We start from the raw sequence: 23675 nt of genomic DNA, 5'->3' as shown, positions 1-23675 counted from the left end.
GTATGCGGTGCGTTGCGTGTATGTTGTGCGAGGTGAGTGTACTGGGAGACTGCGGTATGTTCGTGTTATGTCTTCTTGTATAGTGGAACTGTTGCCCTTTTTATAGTGCTATATCACTGAAGCATGCCGCCAAAGACACCAAGCAACACACCCCACCCGGTCACATTATACTGACAACGGGCGAACCAGTCGTCCCACTCCCTGTATGCTGAACGCTAAGCAGGAGCAGAAACTACCACTTTTATAGACTTTGGTGTGTCTCGGCCAGGGGACAGAACCCAGAGCCTTCCTCACAGGGGCAAACGCTCAACTCAAGGCCAAAAGTGAGGCGGTGCCAAGGGAGGCATTAGGAAAGATAAAGTCAGTTAGGAAGAAGAGAAAAGATAATATCCTTAATTTAGTCGCCTTTTAAGATCATGCAATAGGGGCAGCAGGTACAATTCTAACGCCCTACCTGCAGGGCCAAACATCATCAGTTTGTACTTCTTTGATAATAGATGTTGAGATATATGTTCCTCTGAAATTGAGCCAGCATAGTCATGCATTAAAACAGATGTATAAGTTTCAGAAAATGATGCATTGAGACGACACAAAGAATTCTCGCATTCTCTTTCAGATTCATTCTCATTTTCTGTAGTGCCGACAACATCCACATGATCCGTCAGGAACTCTTCTACTTGAGGGGTACAAATTGCATGGTCTCCTACCTGAATAAACAAAACCAGAAAAAATAATGCAATAACACAGTTTATATGTTGAAAACTACCCTATACTCTTCCCCATGTTGAATGGAGTACAAATATCAATTCTATTATTAACTAGGTGTTAAAGATATTTTGTTCAGTTTTTGTGAAAGTGAACCTTCCCCCCCCCCCTATCTACTGGAAAGCTTGTTTACAGTGACACATTTTGTTGGCAGACATCGACCTTCGTATGCCCTGCAGGTAGGGCGTTAGAATTGTACCTGCTGCGCCTATTGCATGATCGTAAAAGTCGACTAAATTTAGGATCTTATCTTTTCTCTTCTTTCTAACGGACTGTATCTTTCCTAATGCCTCCCTTGGCACCGCCTCACTTTTGGCCTTGAGTTGAGCGTTCGCCCATGTGAGGAAGGCTCTGGGTTCTGTCCCCTGGCAGAGACACGCCAAAATCTATAAAAGTGGTAGTTTCTGCTCCTGTTTAGCGCTCAGCATACAGGGTGTGGGACGACTGGTTCGCCCGTTGTCAGTATAATGTGACTGGGTGGAGTGTGTTGCTTGGTGTCTTCGGCGGCATGCTTCAGTGATATAGCACTATAAAAAGGGCAACAGTTCCACTATACAAGAAGACACAACATGAATATACCGCAGTATCCCAAAACACGCACCTTGCACAACATGTACGCAACACACCGCATACATGGGAGGCCGTCCTTACATGGCCATAGCTGTTAATAGGACGTTAATTAATCAAATAAACAAACAAACAATCGACCTTCGTATGCATTGGATTTTAAACTACTAAATTAATATTGCTTGAATTTTTACTCTCAATGAATAGGCTGTATTTATTATTTAGCATTAAGTACAAAGGTGAAGGAATCAAAACATGACAATTTTTTTACGTAAGTGATATCACTATTTCATCATTTGTTATTCCTACTGCAACACGAAAGCAAGGACTTAGTTAAATCAATCTGCTATTACACGTAAAAGTAGCTAGGAAAACGTGTGACCCAGTGACTGCCCCGGGCGATCGTTTTAACACCTAAAATGTATAATAGGTATTGCAATGTTTACATGTGTACTGTTTATAAACACAGTATATATGCATGACAGCCAGCATTGGGGTAGACCTAATCACTGTCGTCTGTTAGCTATACAGTAGGCCTACCGGTGTGTACCATATGAACCAAAACGTGCCGACACATCATGTCAAGTTAAATTGCTTACCCGATTTGTTTATAAGACTTTCTGGGGAAATATGCTTGGAAGTTGACTGGATTCTGATGGACCAGATTTCCCTTCGAAATGCTCACTACAAAGGCGCGTTGCTGGTTTAAGGTTAAATTTCTTTCTAAAGCATTTTACACGCTGCTCCCAAATCTTTGATATCTTGCTATTAGCTGGGAATCTGTGAAGGGACCATAATATGGCACGCCGTTTTGTCATAAAATACACATAATACTTAAGGGCAAAAAATGTTTTTTGTCATTATGTACATTTAACGTTAAGGGCAAAAGATTTGACCTTAAGGTCAAAAAAACTTTTTTGACCTTAAGGGCAAAAGATTTGCCCTTATGGTCAAATCTTTTGACCTTAAGGTTAAATGTACATAATGGCAAATAATTTATTTAGTGCCTACCCATACCTCAACGGACATAATGGACTAATCCATATTCGGAACAAATTCGGTGAATTCCGAATGAATTTTCGACCAATCAACAAGCGCGTTCTAGAAAGGAATTGACTTGACACTTGGTACTGTATAAACAATATGGCGGCGCCCGTTGCCTTAAATTCACGACCTTCGGGATGTATTGTCATTCGGTTCCACGATGGCGTCGATTCAAGAGGTGGCAGCAGCTTCCCTGGATCGAATTCAGCGCGCCCGAGGGGAAGTAGAAAACATCGTTGCAGAGACAAGAAATCTTTTCAGACGGCGTCGGTTCCGAAAAGATGGTGGTAAGTACGTTAGCCTAACTGTTATTCATCTGTTAATTGCCGCGGTTTTTATCGAGTGTTTTTTGACGATAATTTGTTGTAGAGCATTCAAGTTGTACCACCATACAGTTGCATGAGTGACAAACTATTTAAAAATCATTTTCTAGAGTGTTCATAAGAGTATGTACATTATTAATAAGATTCGTAAATTAAATTAGGTATTATACCTAGAAACAAGTTCTTTTCAGAATTTACAAATGTAGTTTACCCAAATAATGAATGCATTCATTAATATATTACTGCATGTATTTGCTTTGATTTATAATTGACTTTCCTATCACATATATGTATGCTGATACTTTGATAGTTGAGTATGATAAAATTTTAACACACCGTATATAGGCCGTTCACCATAATTAACTAAGTATTATATGACATATAATTATAAACTCTGTAAATAACCATCTTATCAGATATTCCACATGCTTTGATTGAATTGATAAAATTTTACTGTAGCTATGCTAAATGCTTTCCTTTTCCATGACTGAAATGGATTTTACCTGATTAAATGTCAGATTTATACAATGCAATTGACACTGCACGTGTATGTTTTTGACAAGATTTTTATGAAATTGCAGCAGTTGAAATAGACAAATTAATTGATGTTTCCCCTCATTTCATTTTTGTAAAACAGACATGTACAGTAACTTTATGACATAATTTTTATTCTTTAAACTTAATTATTCTACTTAGTGATTTTTTTTTTAAAAATGGTAACCTGCAGAAGTAATTATATATATTCAGAAAGAAATCTGCAAATATTTTTCTATCACATCAATTAAGGAAAATATTCAGTGCTAATTTTTTGTATAGTTATGTATCCTATAAGTATGATTTTTTTTAAAGTGAATTTTTTAAAAACAAAATATTTGTCAAGGAATATTATCATACCAAAAGCTTTGAAATAGCAAAGATGTGGTATTACGGTGTCCCCATCTTCATAAGGATAATTAAGTACCAACATACTTTGACCTGTAACAAACTATTTGGTCTTTAACTTATAAAGTGAAATGTATTATGAAATATAATATATTTATATATAACAATTTTTATTTTCATTTGAAAACAATTTTTATTTGTTCCTCACTTATATAATAGTACAGAAACAATTAAAATGAACATCACTTTCAATAATATACTATTTTATAGATACTAGCTAGTATAGGATTGGGTTTTGCTATTAACATTTCATGAAATACATTTTGATAATATTTATGATATTAACCTTAATAATAATATTTAGCAAAAATATAAGACATTTGGAACTTACCAGATTTCTTTACATTTGGACACTTAAAGTTCACAGTGTAAAATATTTGTTTTAAGTTTTTCTCATTATTCAGAAAATTTCAGAAAAGGTTGTGTGGCTATCCCATTGAAGATTCAAATAACTTCTTTATTATTGAATTTATTCCATCGACTCCTTTGTATCTTCAAGTCAAATTTGAACTCAGAATTATGTACAAACTTTACCTCTGGTAATATAGAATTTTCTTTAGGAAATATATTCTTTTTAAAATAAACAGCATATTTCTACATTTTTCTTTTCTTTCAATTTTATTTTATTTTTTTTTTAAATTAAAAATGTACATAAAATTCTTAATGCATATTTTAAGGCTATATTCAAAATCAATATCTGATCAATAATTTACCATACCTAATGAAGAGAAAGGGGAATGGAAGTGTTTGTGTGAGGCCCACCAACTTTCAAGCATTGTATGATGCTCATTAACCCACATTTCTGTATTTTTCTGTATTAATTCATCCAAAAATTGCAGTAGCATTTAATCATTCATAATTTCCAGTGGACTGGTTCCCAGGTCATGGTAAATCATTACATTACATTTTCCGAAAGGACAATAACTTATTTTATTATATGGTAGAGAACTATATTCTTGGGCAATATTGTTATTTTTAGGTCATCTGACCCGAAGGGTCAGGATGACCTATAGTCGTCATGTTTCGTCCGTCGTCGTCCGCCGTGCGCCGTCCGCCGTCCGCCGTGCGCCGTCCGCCGTGCGTTAACTTTTCACATTTTGAACTTCTTCTCAAGTTCTACCAGTGCGATTTAGCTGAAACTTACATGAAATGATCCTGACATGGTCCCGACAAAGTGTTGTTATTTTTCGGGTCGATCCGAAATCCAAGATGGCCGCCACAGCCGCCATCTTGAAAACACATTTTGAACTTCTTCTCAAGTTCTACCGGTGCGATTTGGCTGAAACTTGCATGAAATGATCCTGACATGATCCCGACAAAGTGTTGTTATTTTTCGGGTCGATCCGAAATCCAAGATGGCCGCCACAGCCGCCATCTTGAAAACACATTTTGAACTTCCTCTCAAGTTCTACCGGTGCGATTTGGCTGAAACTTGCATGAAATGATCCTGACATGGTCCCGACAAAGTGTTGTTATTTTTGGGGTCGGTCTGAAATTCAAGATGGCCGCCACAGCCGCCATCTTGAAAACACATTTTGAACTTCTTCTCAAGTTCTACCGGTGCGATTTGGCTGAAACTTGCATGAAATGATCCTGACATGGTCCCGACAAAGTGTTGTTATTTTTGGGGTCGGTCTGAAATTCAAGATGGCCGCCACAGCCGCCATCTTGAAAACACATTTTGAACTTCTTCTCAAGTTCTAGCTGTGCCATTTGGCTGAAACTTGCATGAAATGATCCTGACATGGTCCTGACAAAGTGTTGCTATTTTTTGGGTCGATCCGAAATCCAAGATGGCCGCCACAGCCGCCATCTTGAAAACACATTTTGAACTTCTTCACAAGTTCTACCAGTGCGATTTGGCTGAAACTTGCATGAAATGATCCTGACATGGTTTCGACAAAGTGTTGTTATTTTTCGGGTCGATCCGAAATCCAAGATGGCCGCCATCTTGAAAACACATTTTGAACTTCTTCTCAAGTTCTACCGGTGCGATTTGGCTGAAACTTGCATGAAATGATCCTGACATGGTCCCGACAAAGTGTTGTTATTTTTCGGGTCAATCTGAAATCCAAGATGGCCATCACAGCCGCCATCTTGAAAACACATTTTGAACTTCTTCCCCAAGTTCTACTGGTGCAATTTGGCTGAAACTTGCATGAAATGATCCTGACATAATCCCGACAAAGTATTGTTATTTTTCGGGTCAATCTGAAATCCAAGATGGCCATCACAGCCGCCATCTTGAAAACACATTTTGAACTTCTTCCCCAAGTTCTAGTGGTGCGATTTGGCTGAAACTTGCATGAAATGATCCTGACATAATCCCGACAAAATGTTGTTATTTTTCGGGTCGATCCAAAATCCAAGATGGCTGCCACAGCCGCTATCTTGAAAACACATTTTGAACCTTTTCTCAAGTTCTACCGCTGCGATTTGGCTGAAACTTGGATGGTCGATCTGAAATCCATAACACTTGGGGGTTTTAGTATGCTAAACAATTATCAGATCAAATTATGCAATTGATGTTTTGCCTACACATTTTATTTACATTAAAACTGTTGCTTGTTGGACCAGTTCGTGTAAGTATAATGCAAATAAATGTTGGTTTAACCCAAAAGAGGAGTTTGTTTTCATGCTCATATTTAGGCTGAAGATTGCATGGGGATTCAACTTTGATAAATGATTGGGTTATATCCCACTAACCTGAGGTGGCCCGTTCCCATATTATTCTCCTAATGGTGAGTTTGTTACAAACTTCTTAATACTTCAAAGTTGAATTTGTGTATATTTTCTTTTAAACAACAACAACAAAATTTTCCTTTCTGCAACATTTTTTTATGTTCTTAAAAATGTTCTGCAATATCATTCATTGGTTCTCATTGGTCAGAATTTCTCTATGATCTTCCTATATTGCCAGTATTAACATCAGAACCCTCCGGATTATACTTCAACATTTGTAAATAAGCCAACTTTAAATGATGTTGTTTAATTTAATGTATTTTTAAAATAGTATAGAAAAGAAAATAAACAATTAAACTTCGCTCTTTTTATGCTGTATAATGATTAAAATTATCCAGTGATATCCTTGGAGAAAATATTAAGAAATCCTGGATTGCTACCAAGTTAACAAATCTTATCTGTTTCCTTTGTACCAATTGTGCTGTTAAGCATTAAACTGATAGAAATAGAGTGGAACTGTTTCCTGTATTTATCAGATAATATTCATTGTACATGCATGTTTTGTTTTGGTGGTGTACAAGGCAATGATAATGTTTAATAATTATGGAATATTTTTCTTTGGCATGAATAAAATAATTCAGTTCATTCAGTGGTGAAAATAAAGAGCTAGAAAAAAAAATAAAAAAAAAATAAAAAAAAAAATACGCCGGCGGTGGGATTCGAACTCTTAGATTTTGTATCGGAGTACAAGAACGATAACTCTGTGTATCAACAGGAAGTTATCGAAGAATTGCATTCTGGGATTCGACAAGGTAACAATGTGGCTGTTTTGTAAAAAGTGCTGGCAATGTTGAACATTTTGTTGCGTTTTGTTGGTGTAAATGGCGTTTTTAACATTTTTTGTACATCACATATAACATGTTTTAACGTGAACCGATTTACATATGGTTTTGGTGATTAAAATATCGTCAGCATCGTAAAGAAATTGGCTCCTCAGCACATAAAGTTATGATCCAGTAATATTTGACAGAGATGTTGGGAGTTTAAGTTACACACGATTTGCGGTGTTTTATGTAATTTTATTTTGTGACGAGTAACATTTCGTTATGAATGCGTAAACATGATCTGCTTTCTAGCTGAATTTGTCTTCACGGATTTCATTTTATGTACTAGGCATATGTACTCGTTTCTTCTTCTGTTTACGGAACGCCGTCAAAATATGAAGATTATGTCAGGGGTTTGTCCCAATGCTTATGTTATTTGTACCTGGTAAGCTACTCTAAATACATAATATGATTTAAGGCAAAGCCTATCTGAGAGCGCAGCAGTTAATTCATTCTTTCATTTGTTGTTTTTTTAATTGTGTTACTAAAATAGCAATATTCCTGGTCAATAAAGGATTTCCAACGGCGAAAGAGTAATCTCCCCTGACCCATCAGTTTTATCGATGTGTTTTGTTTTTATTTCTTATATATTTTGTGCGCTGATTAACTGCACTGCTATAAACCATTTATAAAATTATTAATTATTAGAGTAATAGCTTTGCTGAATTACTGGCATTGAGTTTATAACAAGAAAAACAATATTGAACACATAACACTTCTACTTTCACTTTTTGCAAAAATACATGACTCCAGCAACAAAATATATATCTCGGCCGACAATGTCATTCTCCGTTGCCAGGCGAAAAATTTCGAAGCAACTGCTCACATAAAAAGGCATTTAAGTTAAGCTTCAGGACAAAATGTAATTGTTAGATTCAGGTAAGAATAAATTAGAAGGTTTATCTTTCACTAATGTTTTCATTTTGAATTTTCCAAGTATAATTTGTTTGTAATCACACGATAGTGAGATTTTGTAATCACGCGAGAGTGTGCGTATACAGGTATATATTTTTACTATATGTTATTGACAGAACGTTAAGCTTCTGTGTCTAAACAGATATGGCTTTCAACTAGTTTCAAGGTCTACGTAAGCTATTCAATAATTATAATTTTACATGTTTATAAACATTATCAAAATTATATTGACCTTGAACCATCACTCAAGATGTCTTCTGTGCAGCTTTTACTCAAATAGGATAATTAAGATATTCCTTTTTTATACTCGATCACCCTCGGGTGGATCAAAATGGCATTAAGGAATAAAAATTGAAAATAATTAATGGGCCACTACCTTTCCGAAATGGCTTTCAATTTTTAAATTGGGAATGTAAAACGAGATTGATTATTTTATAGAGTCACAGAAGTAACTAATCAACCATTACACTTACCATCACCTTCTTGACAATTTAATCATTTTCATAACGCGTGTCGTTTCTCGCCAATATCCTAATTACCACATGTCGGTCGATTATCACTGCGCGACATGGCAAAACAGCAAAATGATTCTTCACTGTTAACATAGTTTACGCAGGGTATTTAGCATTTCGTTGGTGTTTTAACATCCTCTTAGGCCATTCATAATTTTTAGCCCACCATCATCAGGCTACTCAAATCAATTTTTGTCCGTGGTCCATCGTCCGTCCTTCCGCCTGTCCCTCCTTTCGTCCGTCCGTTAACAATTCTTGTTATCGCTACTTCTCAGAAAGTACGAAAGGGATCTTTTTCAAATTTCATATGTAGTATAGGTTCACCTAGGGCCCTACCTAGGGACCTAGTTGTGCATATTGTATTTTGGGACCGATCGGTCAACAATATGGCCGCCCCGCAGCCATCTTGGATTTTGATAGTTAAGTTGGTTATCGCTATTTCTCAGAAAGTCGCTATTTCTCAGAAAGTTGCTATTTCTCAGAAAGTACTGAAGGGATGTTTCTTAAATTTCATATGTAGGTTCCCCTAGGGCCCTAGTTGTGCATATTGCATGTTGGGACCAATCGGTCAACAAGATGGCTGCCAGGCAGCCATCTGGGATTTTGATAGTTAAAGTTTGTTATCGCTATTTCTCATTAAATGCTGAAGGGATCATTTTCAAATTTCACATGTAGTTTCCCCTAGGGCCCATATTGTGCATGTTGGGATTTGGGACTGATTGATCAACATCTTGGGTTTTGTAGTATGTTTGAAAAAGTTTGAAATGTAGAGAAAAGATCCATCTTTCCATTGTCAGACATAGATCATTCTTTGGTGGGTGCCAAGATCCCTCTGGGATCTCTTGTCTTATATTATTATTGTTTCAAGAAACTTTTATTTTCTGTTTTGCAAAGGTAGTGGTCCTTTAATATTTAAGTTTTACCTTCACATTAGTCTATCTAGGTCACTAATTTTGAGCTTGAAACTAAGCACAGGCATATATACTCGTGAATTACAAGTCACTTGTAAAAATAATGACGAAAACTAACGCATTGACCCAATTATTTTATGAATTGCAACAGAAGATTTCTTTTTCGTACAATCTGTATCTATAAAACTATTTAGGTTAAACTATCAAAATCGTGTTATGGCATATATGCAGGTTAGTCAATTATACATTTGTTTTGTATTTTTAGCCCCTAAGACCATAGTTCTATGTCCATATTGCATTTTTAGAGCAATCAAATATTAAGATGGGTGACAGGCATTGCCATCTTGGATTTTGATATTTGAAGTTTATTACATCTATATCTCAGAAACTACCGAAGGGATATTCTTCAAATTCCATATGTAGGTTTCTCTAGTGGCCTAGTTTTGCATAATTACATTTTTAGCCCACCATCATCAGATGGTTCGAATTTGAAGTGGGGCAGTTGCCAGGTACTGACCACTGGTCAGTGGTTTTTCTCCGGGTACTCCGGCTTTCCTCTACCGTCCATTCCTGGCACATCCTTACATGACCCTGGCTGTTAATAGGACGTTAAACTAATAAAATCAATTCAAGTTTTTAGAGTGTTAATGAACTTTAATCATTTTTGCGCTTCGAAAATTTTAGTGCTAATATTTTGATAATAACATTTACATTTGATACTTCTTCAGTTCTGTATTCTGTGGTATATGCCAAATTCATTGACAAAGTGGAACATAGAACACAGATAAGTATGAGTGTTGGCTGTGCTGATTGTACATGCTAGTAATTGCTGGTCAGTCATGTTTTACTTTACTAATACATTGTATAATTTTAATTTCAGATTCCATCTTTCTCAATGCCTAGAGGGAAGTTTTGGCGAAGAGGGCTTGCTGCAAAGAAGGGGAATGGCCACCCCTCAAACAAAGGCTTGACGAGTGACGTTGACATGGGTACGCCCCCTGTAAAAAAGGCACTGGTTGACGACATGGGTACGCCCCCTGTAGAAAAGGCACTGGTTGACGATGGTTTGAGTGTTCCATTTCAAAAATGCTTTACGAGTGACATTGACATGGGTACGCCCCCTGTAAAAAAGGCACTGGTTGACGACATGGGTACGCCCCCTGTAGAAAAGGCACTGGTTGACATGAAGGGTACGCCCCCGAAAAAGGCACTTGAAGTTGATTTGAGCACTGGTTTGAGTATTGATTTGAGCAATGATCGAAACACTGGTTTGAACAAAGATTTAAGCTGCAGTTTGAACAATAAATTAAGCAATGCTTCGACAAATTTTATGGAAACTGATTTGAATACTGAAAGGAATGAATCTACCTCTGAATTGAGCAATAATTTGACACGAGATTTAAGTACTGGTTTGATCTCAGCAAAGAATACTGAACTACAGACAGAAACCAACATTTCTCAACAGCCAACTACAGGTAGAAATTTCCTGAACCAAACTGTGAAAAAACCCTTAACTTCTGTTGGAAAAAACTTGAGTACCACAGTTGTGAATAAGAACAGAAAACATAAACCTTTGTATAACATTATGCTAGTCACTGCTAAGTATGAACGCATAAGAAAAAAGATTAATGACAATGCTATAAAAAAGCAGACAACAAACTCCAAACGGAAAAGAAAAATAAAGAAAAAGCCTCTCTACAATATCATGCTGATAACAAATAAATCAAACCGGAAAAAAAGCAAAGTTACACAAATGTCAGCAGATGCAATTCAACCAGATCAAAATACTGAAAAATATACCAGGATGGGTAAACAAGCAATGAGAAAAAGAAACATCACAAATACAAAGAAAAAATGTCTACAGAGTCAAAAATTGCCATCAAATGTTAGAAAAATAAGCAAAAACCTAGTTGTGGTCACAGAAAAGAATGCCCAATGTACAGAAAAATGTTGCATCAGAACAACAGGGAAAACTAAATGCGCCAGCAACGGAAAATCAAAGGCAAAGATTTGCTCAAGTAAGCAAAAGAAAGGAATACTAAAGTATAGATTGAAGGCACAAACAAATGATGAGCAATTGCAAATTGATCAAAGTTCTGTACAAAACTTGAAGACTGATGATACAAAACTTCCTTCAATCAAACATGAAACAAGGAAGAGAAAACCAAAAGTTGTTGGCGGAAAATTAAAACTTGATCATGAAAATACATCACCTGAACAAATCCGCTTAAGTGATGAAATGATGAAATCAGTAAAGCATCGTATTGCAGAACTATCTTTTCTAAAGCATGTAGAAGATGTTTGTGCTGAGACAAATGTTAATTTAAAAAGAAATTCAGAGCAAGACCAAACTCATAAACTTGGTGATAGTACAGCTTTTACCAGCAGTATGGATGTTATTTTTGAAAAACAAACTGGTCCTGTTACTTACTATTTTCAGAAATTATCGTTTTGCACAAAATGCAAGCTGATCAGCAAGTTGGGTATTGAAACTAACATTATATCATCTGAAACATGCGACCGAAGAATCTTGGGAAAACCTCTGAACATGAAAATCATTATGGGTGATGGAAATTGTTTCTTCAGAGCCTTGTCGTTTGCGATATCAGACGAAGAAAGTCACCATAAATTATTGAGGAAAGCAGTTCTTGCGCATATGATAAAATTTCAAAATAAATTCAACAGCTATTTACGACTGGGTTATAAGTCTGTACCTGAATATTTGTCGAAGAAAAGCATGCTACATGATGGTACATGGGCTACTGAAGTCGAGATCTTAGCTGCAGCAGACTTGCTTCAAACAGACATTTACATTTTTGATGAAGCAGTACATTCATGGCAGCTCTTCTCTGCAAATCAAGTAGATAAAAGAACAAAAGTGGAACTGGAAGCCATTTATATGACACATTGCGATCAGACACATTAAAATGTTGTATTGTCTGTAGACTCGGTCTTTGCTGTTGAAGGTCATGGATCAAACAAAGTCGTATCAAAAGTAAATTCTATAGAAGATAATAAATCAACAACATCTGTTGGTTCAGGTGAAACTATACATTTGAGCAATGTGTTACATAATTGTGATACTATTCAAGGGAATTTTCATCAGGGCCATCACAGGTTTTCTGAAAATGCAGGAAAGCAGTGTGTACTTAACAGTTTATCTGCTCTTCTATATAGCAGAGAGAAAAAAATGAGTCTCTGGACAGCTGTTGATTTAGACCATACTCTTATAAAAGGAGATGAAATATATGGGTATTTAAGACAAAGTTCCACAATGAATTATGATTATCTCTCTATACCAGATATCCCACGACATATAGAATACAATGAAAAAATGTTCAAAATAGAGTTTCAAGAATCACTATCAGGAACCTTTGGAAATGTCGAGGATTTGGATCAATTTCAGTTTGTTACACTGTATGAAGCACTGCAGATTGCTTTAGATCAAGAAAACGCCCATGGTGCATTTATTACATTCAAAGGTAACACGTTTATTGTTGTCAAGCAAACGGCAGGATATTTTGTATTTGATTCACACTCTAGAAATAGATCAGGCTTGCAAATTTCAGATGTAAGCAGTATTCTCAAATTTCTCCATAATGTTCAAGAGGTGTATTGTCATTGCATAAACCTGGCGAGATCAATGAACCATTCACCACAAGATATGTTTGAAGTAACAGCTGCTTCTGTTGAACATCATCACGTTGAAACAAATTTATTTCCCTCAAATGTCACAGTTCCTGATATGCAGAAAGATATAAGCTTAAAGGAAGACAAGGAAAGATATTTGGATTCAATAATCTACGAAGCGAGGAATGTAATTAACAGTTCAAAAAACAAACAGACACTGTTGGACAAATATTTTCAGTACCAAACAAATATGAGTAAAAATAAATTGCTACAAAGCACAAAGGATTTAGACTTTAAATCGGACAGAAAGCAATACATGAATAACTACATGAAAAAAACGTAGAGCAAGTGAAGATTATAGAATCAAGGATAGAAAGTACACAGAAAAAGCCATGAAGAAAGTGAGGACATCGGAGAAATATTGTGAAAAGGAGCTTGCAGCTCAAAGAGCCACACGACAAAACCCACAAAGGAAAATGATTAATAAACGAAACACTTTAAAAAGTAAGAGAAAAGCAAGAGAAAACAAAGAGTTTTGTGAGCTAGAGTATAAAGCACAAAAAACTGCTAGACAAAAGCCTGACATGAAAATTAAAACTAAACAAAACACTTTAAAAAGTAAGAGAAAAGCAAGAGAAGACAAAGAGTTTTGTCAGCAAGAGTATAAAGCACAAAAAGCTGCTAGACAAAAACCTGACATGAAAATTAAAACTAAACAAAACACTTTAAAAAGTATGAGAAAAGCAAGAGAAGACAAAGAGTTTTGTGAGCAAGAGTATAAAGCACAAAAAGCTGCTAGACAAAAACCTGACATGAAAATAAAAAAATAAAACTAAACAAAACACTTTAAAAAGTAAGAGAAAAAAGCAAGAGAAGACAAAGAGTTTTGTGAGCAAGAGTATAAAGCACAAAAAGCTGCTAGACAAAAACCTGACATGAAAATCAAAACTAAACAAAACACTTTAAAAAGTATGAAAAAAGCAAGAGGAGACAAAGAGTTTTGTGAGCAAGAATATAAAGCACAAAAAGCTGCTAGACAAAAACCTGACATGAAAATCAAAACTAAACAAAACACTTTAAAAAGTATGAGAAAAGCAAGAGAAGACCAAGAGTTTTGTGAGCAAGAGATGCAAGCAAAGAAATTAAAACGAATGGATCCACTGCAATTAGACTGTGAAAGAATATTGAAACAAGAAAGTCGGAAAAGGTGTAGAAATAATGAAAGGGACAAGGACAAAGTTGTAAAAGGTATTAAACGAACAAACAACGATTTTTGCGAACATGAGACAGAACTTTCAATAAAAAGAAAAATGGGCGAATCTATTGAACAATGTATTGAAAAATTCCACAAGAAGGCAGCAGAAGGTCCACTTTTTGTGTGTACATGTTGCCATCAAACATGGTTTCCACGGAGTGTTGTTAAGCTTTCTAACACAAATATCAGTGAGGAAAGTAAAACCTATTGTACAGGACTGAAATCACAAAATGAGGAAGAATGGCTGTGCAGAACTTGTTTAGCATCACTAAAGGAGGAAAAAATTCCAAGACTTTCTGGAAAAAATGGAATGATATGGCCTACAAAGCCAGATGTGTTGCAGTTGCACCCTCTTGAAGAAAGACTGATATCACAGAGAATACCTTTTATGCAAATAAGAGAATTGCCTAGAGGAGGTCAGCTGTCAGCTAAAGGAAATGTGGTAAATGTGCCTGTTGACATTCAACCAACAGTAAATGCTTTACCAAGACAGATTGATGAGCATGTAACCATTGCAGTTAAGTTGAAAAAACGTTTATCTCATAAATCGGCCTGCTTTACTGAAAATGTTCGCCCAAATGCTGTTATGAATGCACTACAATGGCTAATGGAAAACAGCGAGATGTATAAAAACGCAGGATTAAGTATCAACACTTCATGGAAAGATGATGTTCAGAGTGATCCAAGTGAGATGATATCTGAATACACGGGTAAATCACAATTAAATGATGACAGAGAAATTGAAACTGCTGAAGACCAGTTTTGTGAAATTTCATCAGATGAATGTATCCAAGGAAATTCTGATACACTTGTTGATGAAGCTGACACTGATACCAACAAAGTGTATGTATTTGCACCTGGTGAAAACCAAAGACCCCTTAGTTTGTATGAAGATAAAGATGCAGAATATCTTTGTTTCCCAACAATATTTTGTGGTCAGAAAAGGAAAGAAAACAGTGAACGCCAAACTCCTGTTCATTACAGTGATATTGCAAAATGGGAAATGAGAAGTGTTGATAGGAGGGCTGCTCATTCTGTTCCAAACATATTTTTCAAGTTGAAAAAAATACAAGCAAAACAAATAAGTGACAAAGTCAACCTTGCACTTCGGCGATGTAAATCTGATGGCAAAACTCTGACGGCAGGTCAAGCAAGAGATTCATCAACAACAAATGAAATTGTGAGGTTGAATGAAGGCTATTACATATTCAGAACATTACGCAATTCTCCAGCATACCTGTCATCAAAAAAGAAAGATGTTTTTGCAATGATAAGACAACTTGGTCTGCCTACATGGTTCATGTCTTTATCATCAGCAGATACAAGATGGCCTGATCTTCTCAAAACCTTGGCTCAGTTAGATGGGAAAACTCTGTCAAACGATGATCTTAGAAAAGCAGACTGGAATTTCAAAACAAATTTAGTTCAAAAAGATCCTGTTACCTGTGCAAGATTTTTTGACAACAGAGTTCAACTTTTTGTCAATTCGTTCCTAAAAAGTCAACACAATCCCATTGGTGATGTCACGGACACATTTCGTAGAGTAGATATCCAAAACAGAGGCTCACCACACATTCATATGCTTTTATGGACTGACAATGCCCCAAGATATCCAAACGATAATGTAGAAAGCCTCATTGCATATGTTGACAAGTATATTACCTGCTCCTTACAAACAGACAATCCTGAACTAGCAGAACTAGTACAACTTCAGGTTCATAAACATTCTAAAACCTGCAAAAAAGGTGGTAAACCAGTGTGTAGATTTGGGTTCCCACTACCTCCTTTACCAAGAACTATGCTTCTAGAACCACTGGAAACTGATGTTGCAGAATATAGAAAAAAATACACAGATCTTCAGAAGAAAATGAATGAATACAAAGATGGCTGCAGTTTAAGTTTTCTGGAGTTTTTACAAACAGTAGTGCAAATGGAAGAGACAGAATATATAAAATGTATCAGAGCATCACTGAAAGGTCCTAAAATATTTCTCAGGAGAAACCCTGCTGAAATGAGGGTGAATTACTACAATCTAGCAATACTCCAGGCATGGCATGCAAACCTAGACATTCAGTTTGTTTTAGATCCCTATGCATGTGCTACCTACATAGTATCTTACATCAGTAAGTCTCAGAGAGGTATTAGTGCTTTGGTTGAAAAAGCCTCACAAGAAGCAGTAGAAGGAAATATGGATCTAAGACGTCAAGTCAGGCATATAGGCAATAAGTTCTTGAACTTTGTAGAAGTCAGTGCCCAAGAAGCTAGTTACTTGATTCTGCAAATGCCACTCACACAGGCTACAAGAGATGTTGTTTTTATAAATACTTCCCCTCCTGATGAAAGGGTGTTTCTCTTGAAAAGTCAAGAAGATTTGGAAAATCTACCTGAGAATTCAACTGAAATCAAAGCAGATAACATGATTACTAGATACACTAAAAACCAAAACAACTTGAGAATTGGTGTTTAGCAGATGTAGTATCTGAACTTGAAGTAACATTTCCTAAGGAAGAATTTCCAAGGGCAGATAAAATATCGGAACACAATGAAGATGATACATTTGGAGAAGAAAACTTTGAACAGGAAGATGTTTTAGTTCACTTAAAGAACGGAATTAAGATACGAAGAAGAAAGAACAAAAGAGTTATACGATATGTTGGTTACAGCAAGAAAACTAACTCTGAGCAGTACTTTCGAGAAAGAATTCTTCTTTTCCTGCCATGGCGCAATGAGAGTACCGACATAATTAATGGTTACACAACCTTCGAACAGCATTATAGAAGCAAAGCTAACATCATTAATGCTATACAAAAGAAATATGAAAACTTTGTTGATGAACTGGAACAAGCCCGACTTCAAGCAGAATGTGAACTTGATGATTTCGATGAAGTTGCTCCAAATACAGAGCATAATGAAGCAGAAGATGCAGACATAGGTCCACAGCCTTCAGAGCAGTTTGTACATTTTGATCCAGACACACAATGTCATAAAGAGTATGATATAGGTCCAGATATTGGTTTACCTGCTAAAACCTCGGATGTGCAAACGAGCCCAGTCCGAATCTCTGAACAACAATACCATAGACTCCTACAGTCTTTAAATTGCAAACAAAGAGAATTTCACAACCATGTCAGTCACTGGATCCAACATAGAGATGAACCACTATATGCATTTTTAACTGGAGGTGCAGGAACAGGAAAATCAGTTGTTATTGGAACCATTTATCAGACTTTGCATAGGGCTCTTTGTTCAGAAGAAGGAGACAATCCGGATGATGTTCGGATTTTATTATGTGCATATACAGGAAAAGCAGCATTTAACATCAACGGAATGACCATAGCATCAGCATTTCACAAAAAAATGTACCAAACACAGCAAAACATGTATGCAGATGAGTTGAACACCTACAGAACAAAGTACAGAAATCTTTCTGTAATCATCATAGATGAGATATCAATGGTTGGAAACAAGCTACTAGCATTTATCCATGAGAGACTGCAGCAGTTGACTGGTACTAAACAAGATTTTGGAGGTGTCAGTATAATTGCTGTTGGTGATTTGTACCAGCTTTCGCCAGTTGGAGATTCCTGGATTTTCAAAGACCTGTCGTGTCCAGGCCAAGGCCTTGCAAAAAACCTGTGGAAAGAACACTTTACAATGTTTGAGCTTACTGAAATAATGCGACAAAAAGATGACCTTAAATTTTCTGAACTACTTAACAGACTGCGACACAATCAGTTGACAAATGAAGACAAACAATTAATTTTTTCACGTCAAATTGAAGTAAGCGCAATGCATTACCCACACGCAGCTCCTCATCTTTTCATTGAAAATAAATTTGTTGATGATTTTAACAATAATTTCATGCAAAATCTTGCTACAAATAAAGTAAATGTCAAAGCTGATACAGATGTTTTATCACAAACAAAACTGTCACAAGATGTGAAAAAGATCCTGATAGAAAATCTTCCAGACAAACAAGCCAATACTGGACAATTGAAAACTAATTTAACTGTTGCTGTCAATATGATATATGATATATCTGTAAACATTGATGTTGCTGATGGGTTGACAAATGGCAGTACATGCGTGGTAAAACACATTGAATATAAACATTCAGCAGTCAGACCAGCAATTGTATGGGTATTATTTGGCGAAGAAAAAATTGGAGCAATGAGAAGAAATCAATACCAGCATTTATTTGGAAATAATATAGAAACATCCTGGACACCCATCTTTGAAACAAAACGAACTTTTATGTATAACAGAAAAACATTTGAAAGAATACAGTTTCCACTTCAACCTTCTGCTGCAAAAACTGTTCACAAGGCACAAGGTGCAACCCTTGACAAAGTTGTAGTAAGTTTGTCACAAAGTAGAAAACGCAAAATTCCACACATTCATTATGTAGCACTCTCTCGAGTTAGAACACTGAATAACTTACACATCATTGATTTCAATGAAGGAAGTCTATCAAAAGACAATGATGTTGATACAGAGATGCAAAGATTAAAGGACAATGGATTAAAGTTGTGTTTTACTCCACTATATAATGTTGAAATGCAGGGTAAATTTCTTTTCAACAATGCCAGATCATTTCACAAACATTTCCCTGACATAAAGTCTGACCCCAATGTTTATGCAGCTGATGTAGTTGGAATAGCTGAGTCTTGGCTTTGTAGTAGTGATAGAAATGATGCATTTCACTTACAAGGGTTTAATATGTTCAGAAATGACGCCTCGCATTCGCAGACTAGACCTCATCATGGACTCATTACATTTGTCAAATCCTCTTCACATGTCAGCAAATATGAAAATTATTCCACAGAAAACATTGAATTTTCTTACCTGTCATTGAACCTTTGTGATTCTGAAGTGCAATGTGTTGTTATTTACAAAAAGCCTGCTTGTCCAATTTCACACTTTTATAATATCATGAAGGACCACTTGGTACCACTTTTAAAGTTAAATGAAAACCTTGTCATTATGGGAGATTTCAATGTAGATTTAACAAAAGCTGGGTGTAACACTTTCATAAGGTTTATGGAATCAACATTCCACTGCACACAAAGTATCAATCAGTCAACTACTAAAATGAAGTCACAATTGGATTTGATATTTACAAATTTTGGCGAGAGAGAAACTGGTGTGTTGGAAGCATATTGGTCTGATCATAATATGGTGTATTGTGCTGTGAAATCCATTATTTAAAACCCGCCTTGGAATATTGGTAATGTTATTGGCATGCATCTCATTAATGAGATGTATGTCAATTACATCACCTGGGTGGTTTGTCAGAGAATGGGTTTCCACCAATTTTTAACCCTATGCTTCTGACGCCTATGTAGTGAACATCTACATGGCACTCTGTTGCATAGAGTATTTTTATATACCGTAAATTGCAATAATTTGGGTGTTGGGTATTTAATGCGCAAATTTAACTATGAAAGAATCAAAAATACTGGCTTAAGGGTATCTTAGTATTGCTTTGGATGAAATAAATAAGGATTACATCATACTGGATATATGAACATAGTGGTTTACACTGTTGATTCGTGTATTAAACACTGCCAACTGCTTAATTTGATATATAGCACAAGAAAATGCAAAATTTAAAAGCATCCTTTTTTATTCCATTCACCCAAAATACAAAATTTACGGTAATAGCCGAGGGACAACATATTTGTCCATCTGTTTACCATACATCATTTCTTGTATATGTGTTTTGGTATACTGAGAATCAAGTTCACTGCAGAAAGTTTGCTTAATTTAATTAGATTTAAATTAGAGTTTAATGTATCTATAAAACTGTTGAATTAAATCCTTGTTCTGCTTACATGATGATAAAACTGTCGCACATGGTATGCTGATGAAATAATATACTGATAGAATTTGTTTTGTTTAATTTGCATTATGTTATCCAAGAAATCTTTCTTTTATCATTTACTTATGTCTATTTGACTAAGTTTTATAAATCAAGTCAACTTGCTTCTATTTAAGAGTTTAAGAATTTAATTTACAACATCTCTTTGTATATGAAATGTAAAGTTAAAATATTTGAACTTAATTATAAAAAAACTGCTGTACATGTAATATTTTCACCTTTTATTGTGTCCAATATGAACGTTTTGTAAAAATAATTTTGAACAATCTTTTCAACAATCGTGTACTTTACTGCTTGTTGAATCTGGTATTATATGCATATGGCCATGTGTTGTCAAACAGTAATGTTCAGTACTAAAGAAGATTGTTCTCTTAGGACCAATTGGTAAATTTTCGTATAAAATATATAGAAAATATTCCAGGATTCTAAGTTTTAATAACATAATTGCAATTTTTCACCAAAATTAAATCTTATTTACATGTTCCATTTCATTATTCTAAGGTTTCTATGCTAATACATTGTACATGTATTGAACCTCTTCCTATTTTTTCATATCAGAACAATTCACTATATATTCATATATTTTCAATTTAACCTCTACCTCTAATATTTATCAATACTATCTATCTTTATGTAATTTTGCAGCATTGTTTTGTTATGCACATAGATATCAAGACTCATAAAAGATTCAATATGGTTGTAGTAAGAATTTATACATATCTATTCACATCTATAAGGCTTATTATCCAGTCTCATAATGTTGGGTCAAACACTGGAAAGTTTGAACTATAAGAAAAATTACATTGCATACTAAAGAAATCACATGAAGTACAATACTTGAGCAGTTTTAAACAATATGTCATTAACTCTATCCATGAAAGCTTCATTTCATAAATAAAGAAAGGTAAGTATCAAGTAGAGGGGTCACTGCCGCAGCTCTAAAATGCTCGTAAACTCACTCTCTACTGATGAATTGTATAAATCAAACTACATTTAATGTAGTAAAATGGAAGTGAACAGGATAGATGTTTATGTCATGATTACACATGTTACAAGCTAATATGTGTTAATATTCCACTTATGGATTACTCCATGTGAATGCATTGTCTACTTCATCAAAATTTTCTTAAAAACTTTCATCAAATACACAAAGAGAATATTTTATTGCTCTTGAAATCTATTGTGCATATATCAATTACTATAAATGGTACACTTTTCATGTCACTAGCAATATTCACAGTTTGTTTTTCCCTTCCATGATAACTAACCATAATTATAATTTACAAAACAGTCATTGCATATATTTTATAAAAAAATTGCTGCCTTTTAAAGTTACCAGGTATGCTATTTATTTTTTGTAACTGCTTTTATACACAATTTAGTTACATTTAGTGAATTACTGTTAACATACAATATAATAATGTATCAAATAAGTGCAATCATGAATTTAACATTTTTAAAACAAATCAGCAAATTCAATTATTATAGTAAAACATACCATTTACATATGATATATCATATGGGATATTCTCAAACTGTACATGAACATCAATTTTCCTATTATTGAAACTTGTTATTACAGGAATACAAATAACTAGCAATACTACTTCACAAAACCAAAATAACTTCTTTTTTTTTAATGTAAATTTTTTTATATTATTGTAGTTTTCGCTATGTTTTGATGCATAAACCTTCAGTTATTTTTTTCAATTCCTGTTACTCCCAATAAAAGTTTTGATGAAATATCTTTTGTATGTTTTCTTTCCTTTGTCTAGTTCTTCCAATGTGATTTGACTGAAACTCGCCTGAAATGATCCTAACATTGTCCTCCGACAAAGTGTTGTTATTTTTCAGGTTGATCCGAAATCCAAGATGGCCCCCACAGCCGCCATCTGGAAACACATTTTGAACTTCTTCTCAAGTTCTACCGGTGCGGTTTGGCTGAAACTTGCATGAAATGATCCTGACATGGTCCCGACAAAGTGTTGTTATTTTTCGGGTCAACCCGAAATCCAAGATGGCCGCCACAGTCGCCATCTTGAAAACATATTTTGATCTTCTCAATTTCAACCAGTGCAATTTGGCTGAAACTTGCATGAAATGATTCTGACATGGTCCCGACAAAGTGTTGTTATTTTTCGGGTTGATCTGAAATCCAAGATGGCCGCCACAGCCACCATCTTGAAAATACATTTTGAACTTCTTCTCAAGTTCTACTAATGCGATTTGGCAGATTCCTGCATATGATGATCCTGACATGGTCCTGACAAAGTGATGTTAATTTTCGGGTCGATCTGAAATCCAAGATGGCCGTCACAGCCGCCATCTTGAAAACACATTTTGAACTTCTTCTCAAGTTCTACTGGTGCGATTTGGCTGAAACTTGCATGAAATGATCTTGACATGGTCCCGACAAAGTGTTGTTATTTTTCGGGTTGATCTGAAATCCAAGATGGCCGTCACAGCCGCCATCTTGAAAACACATTTTGAACTTCTCAAGTTCTACCGGTGCGATTTGGCTGAAACTTGCATGAAATGATCCTGACATGGTCCTGACAAAGCATTTTTACATCTCTGGTTGATCCCAAATCGGAGATGGCTACCATGACACTATATCTAATTAATTTCCTATATGTTAAGGCCCTTGGGCCTCTTGTTTGAAATAGAATTTGTTGAAAGAAATCGAAAATGATCCTGACATGGTCCTGACAAAGTGACACCATATATAATTAATTCTACTATTGCCAAGGTAGTCAGATGACCGTTAAGGCCCTTTGGGCCTCTTGTTTATCTATAACATTTATATCAATATATCTTTTTTGGTGTTTTTGTGTAAATAAAATCAAAATCATTAATTTTAAACAGCATTCAATCAAAGAAAAATAGTCAATAATATTGAAACTGATGGTCATTTCAGGTAAGATGAATTAATAAGCAATACATCTGGTAACTAACATGTCAACAAGGTATAGACATGATGTCTATCTATAGGGAAAGTAAACATCTGGACAAATTAACGGTGTGTATGTACTTATTACTTATAACAATAGGTTTGTCATCAAGTCGTCTTTGACACCTGTTTGTGATTTGCATCAATGGTTTCCATTGTTTGTATATCAATTGAAAACAAAGCAAAGTTGTTACAGGTGTTATTTGTGATTTAATATGGTGTGATTTTAGATCTATAACAGTAGTTTGACTAATGTCAGATAATATTAAGTTAAGGTACTGTCATAAAGAAAACACCTGATTTTAATGGATTGATAGTCATAGTTAACTAGAAAGTATTGATAAACTTACAGTCAATTCGAATAAAACAAGTAAAAATAGACAACATGATAAACTATTGTTTATTGCTTATCAA

General features: G+C 35.2%; 1 protein-coding gene across 1 annotated transcript; it reads left to right on the top strand.

The window, feature by feature from the left end:
• Window positions 1-2536: 2536 nt before the first annotated feature.
• LOC138308110 (uncharacterized) lies at window positions 2537-22000 on the top strand. The gene is made up of 7 exons (XM_069249055.1): window positions 2537-2663; window positions 4621-4637; window positions 10426-11020; window positions 12848-13027; window positions 14034-16636; window positions 16936-18786; window positions 21977-22000. Exons 1-7 carry the CDS (start codon window positions 2537-2539, stop codon window positions 21998-22000), a joined length of 5397 nt encoding a protein of 1798 aa, XP_069105156.1.
• Window positions 22001-23675: the final 1675 nt, after the last annotated feature.

The sequence above is a fragment of the Argopecten irradians genome, chromosome 14, assembly GCF_041381155.1.
Source record: "Argopecten irradians isolate NY chromosome 14, Ai_NY, whole genome shotgun sequence".
NCBI classification, from domain to species: domain Eukaryota; kingdom Metazoa; phylum Mollusca; class Bivalvia; order Pectinida; family Pectinidae; genus Argopecten; species Argopecten irradians.
This window is presented reverse-complemented; position numbering and strand designations above follow the sequence as displayed.

Excerpts from the sequence above, each read along its gene's own strand:
- LOC138308110 (XM_069249055.1), top strand. The coding sequence starts at position 2,537 with ATGGCGTCGATTCAAGAGGTGGCAGCAGCTTCCCTGGATCGAATTCAG. Across the intron at positions 13,028-14,033 it reads TGCATTTATTACATTCAAAG|AGAAAAAAGCAAGAGAAGAC; the intron begins GTAACACGTTTA and ends TTAAAAAGTAAG. Across the intron at positions 18,787-21,976 it reads CAACCCTTGACAAAGTTGTA|TTTTCGCTATGTTTTGATGC; the intron begins GTAAGTTTGTCA and ends ATATTATTGTAG.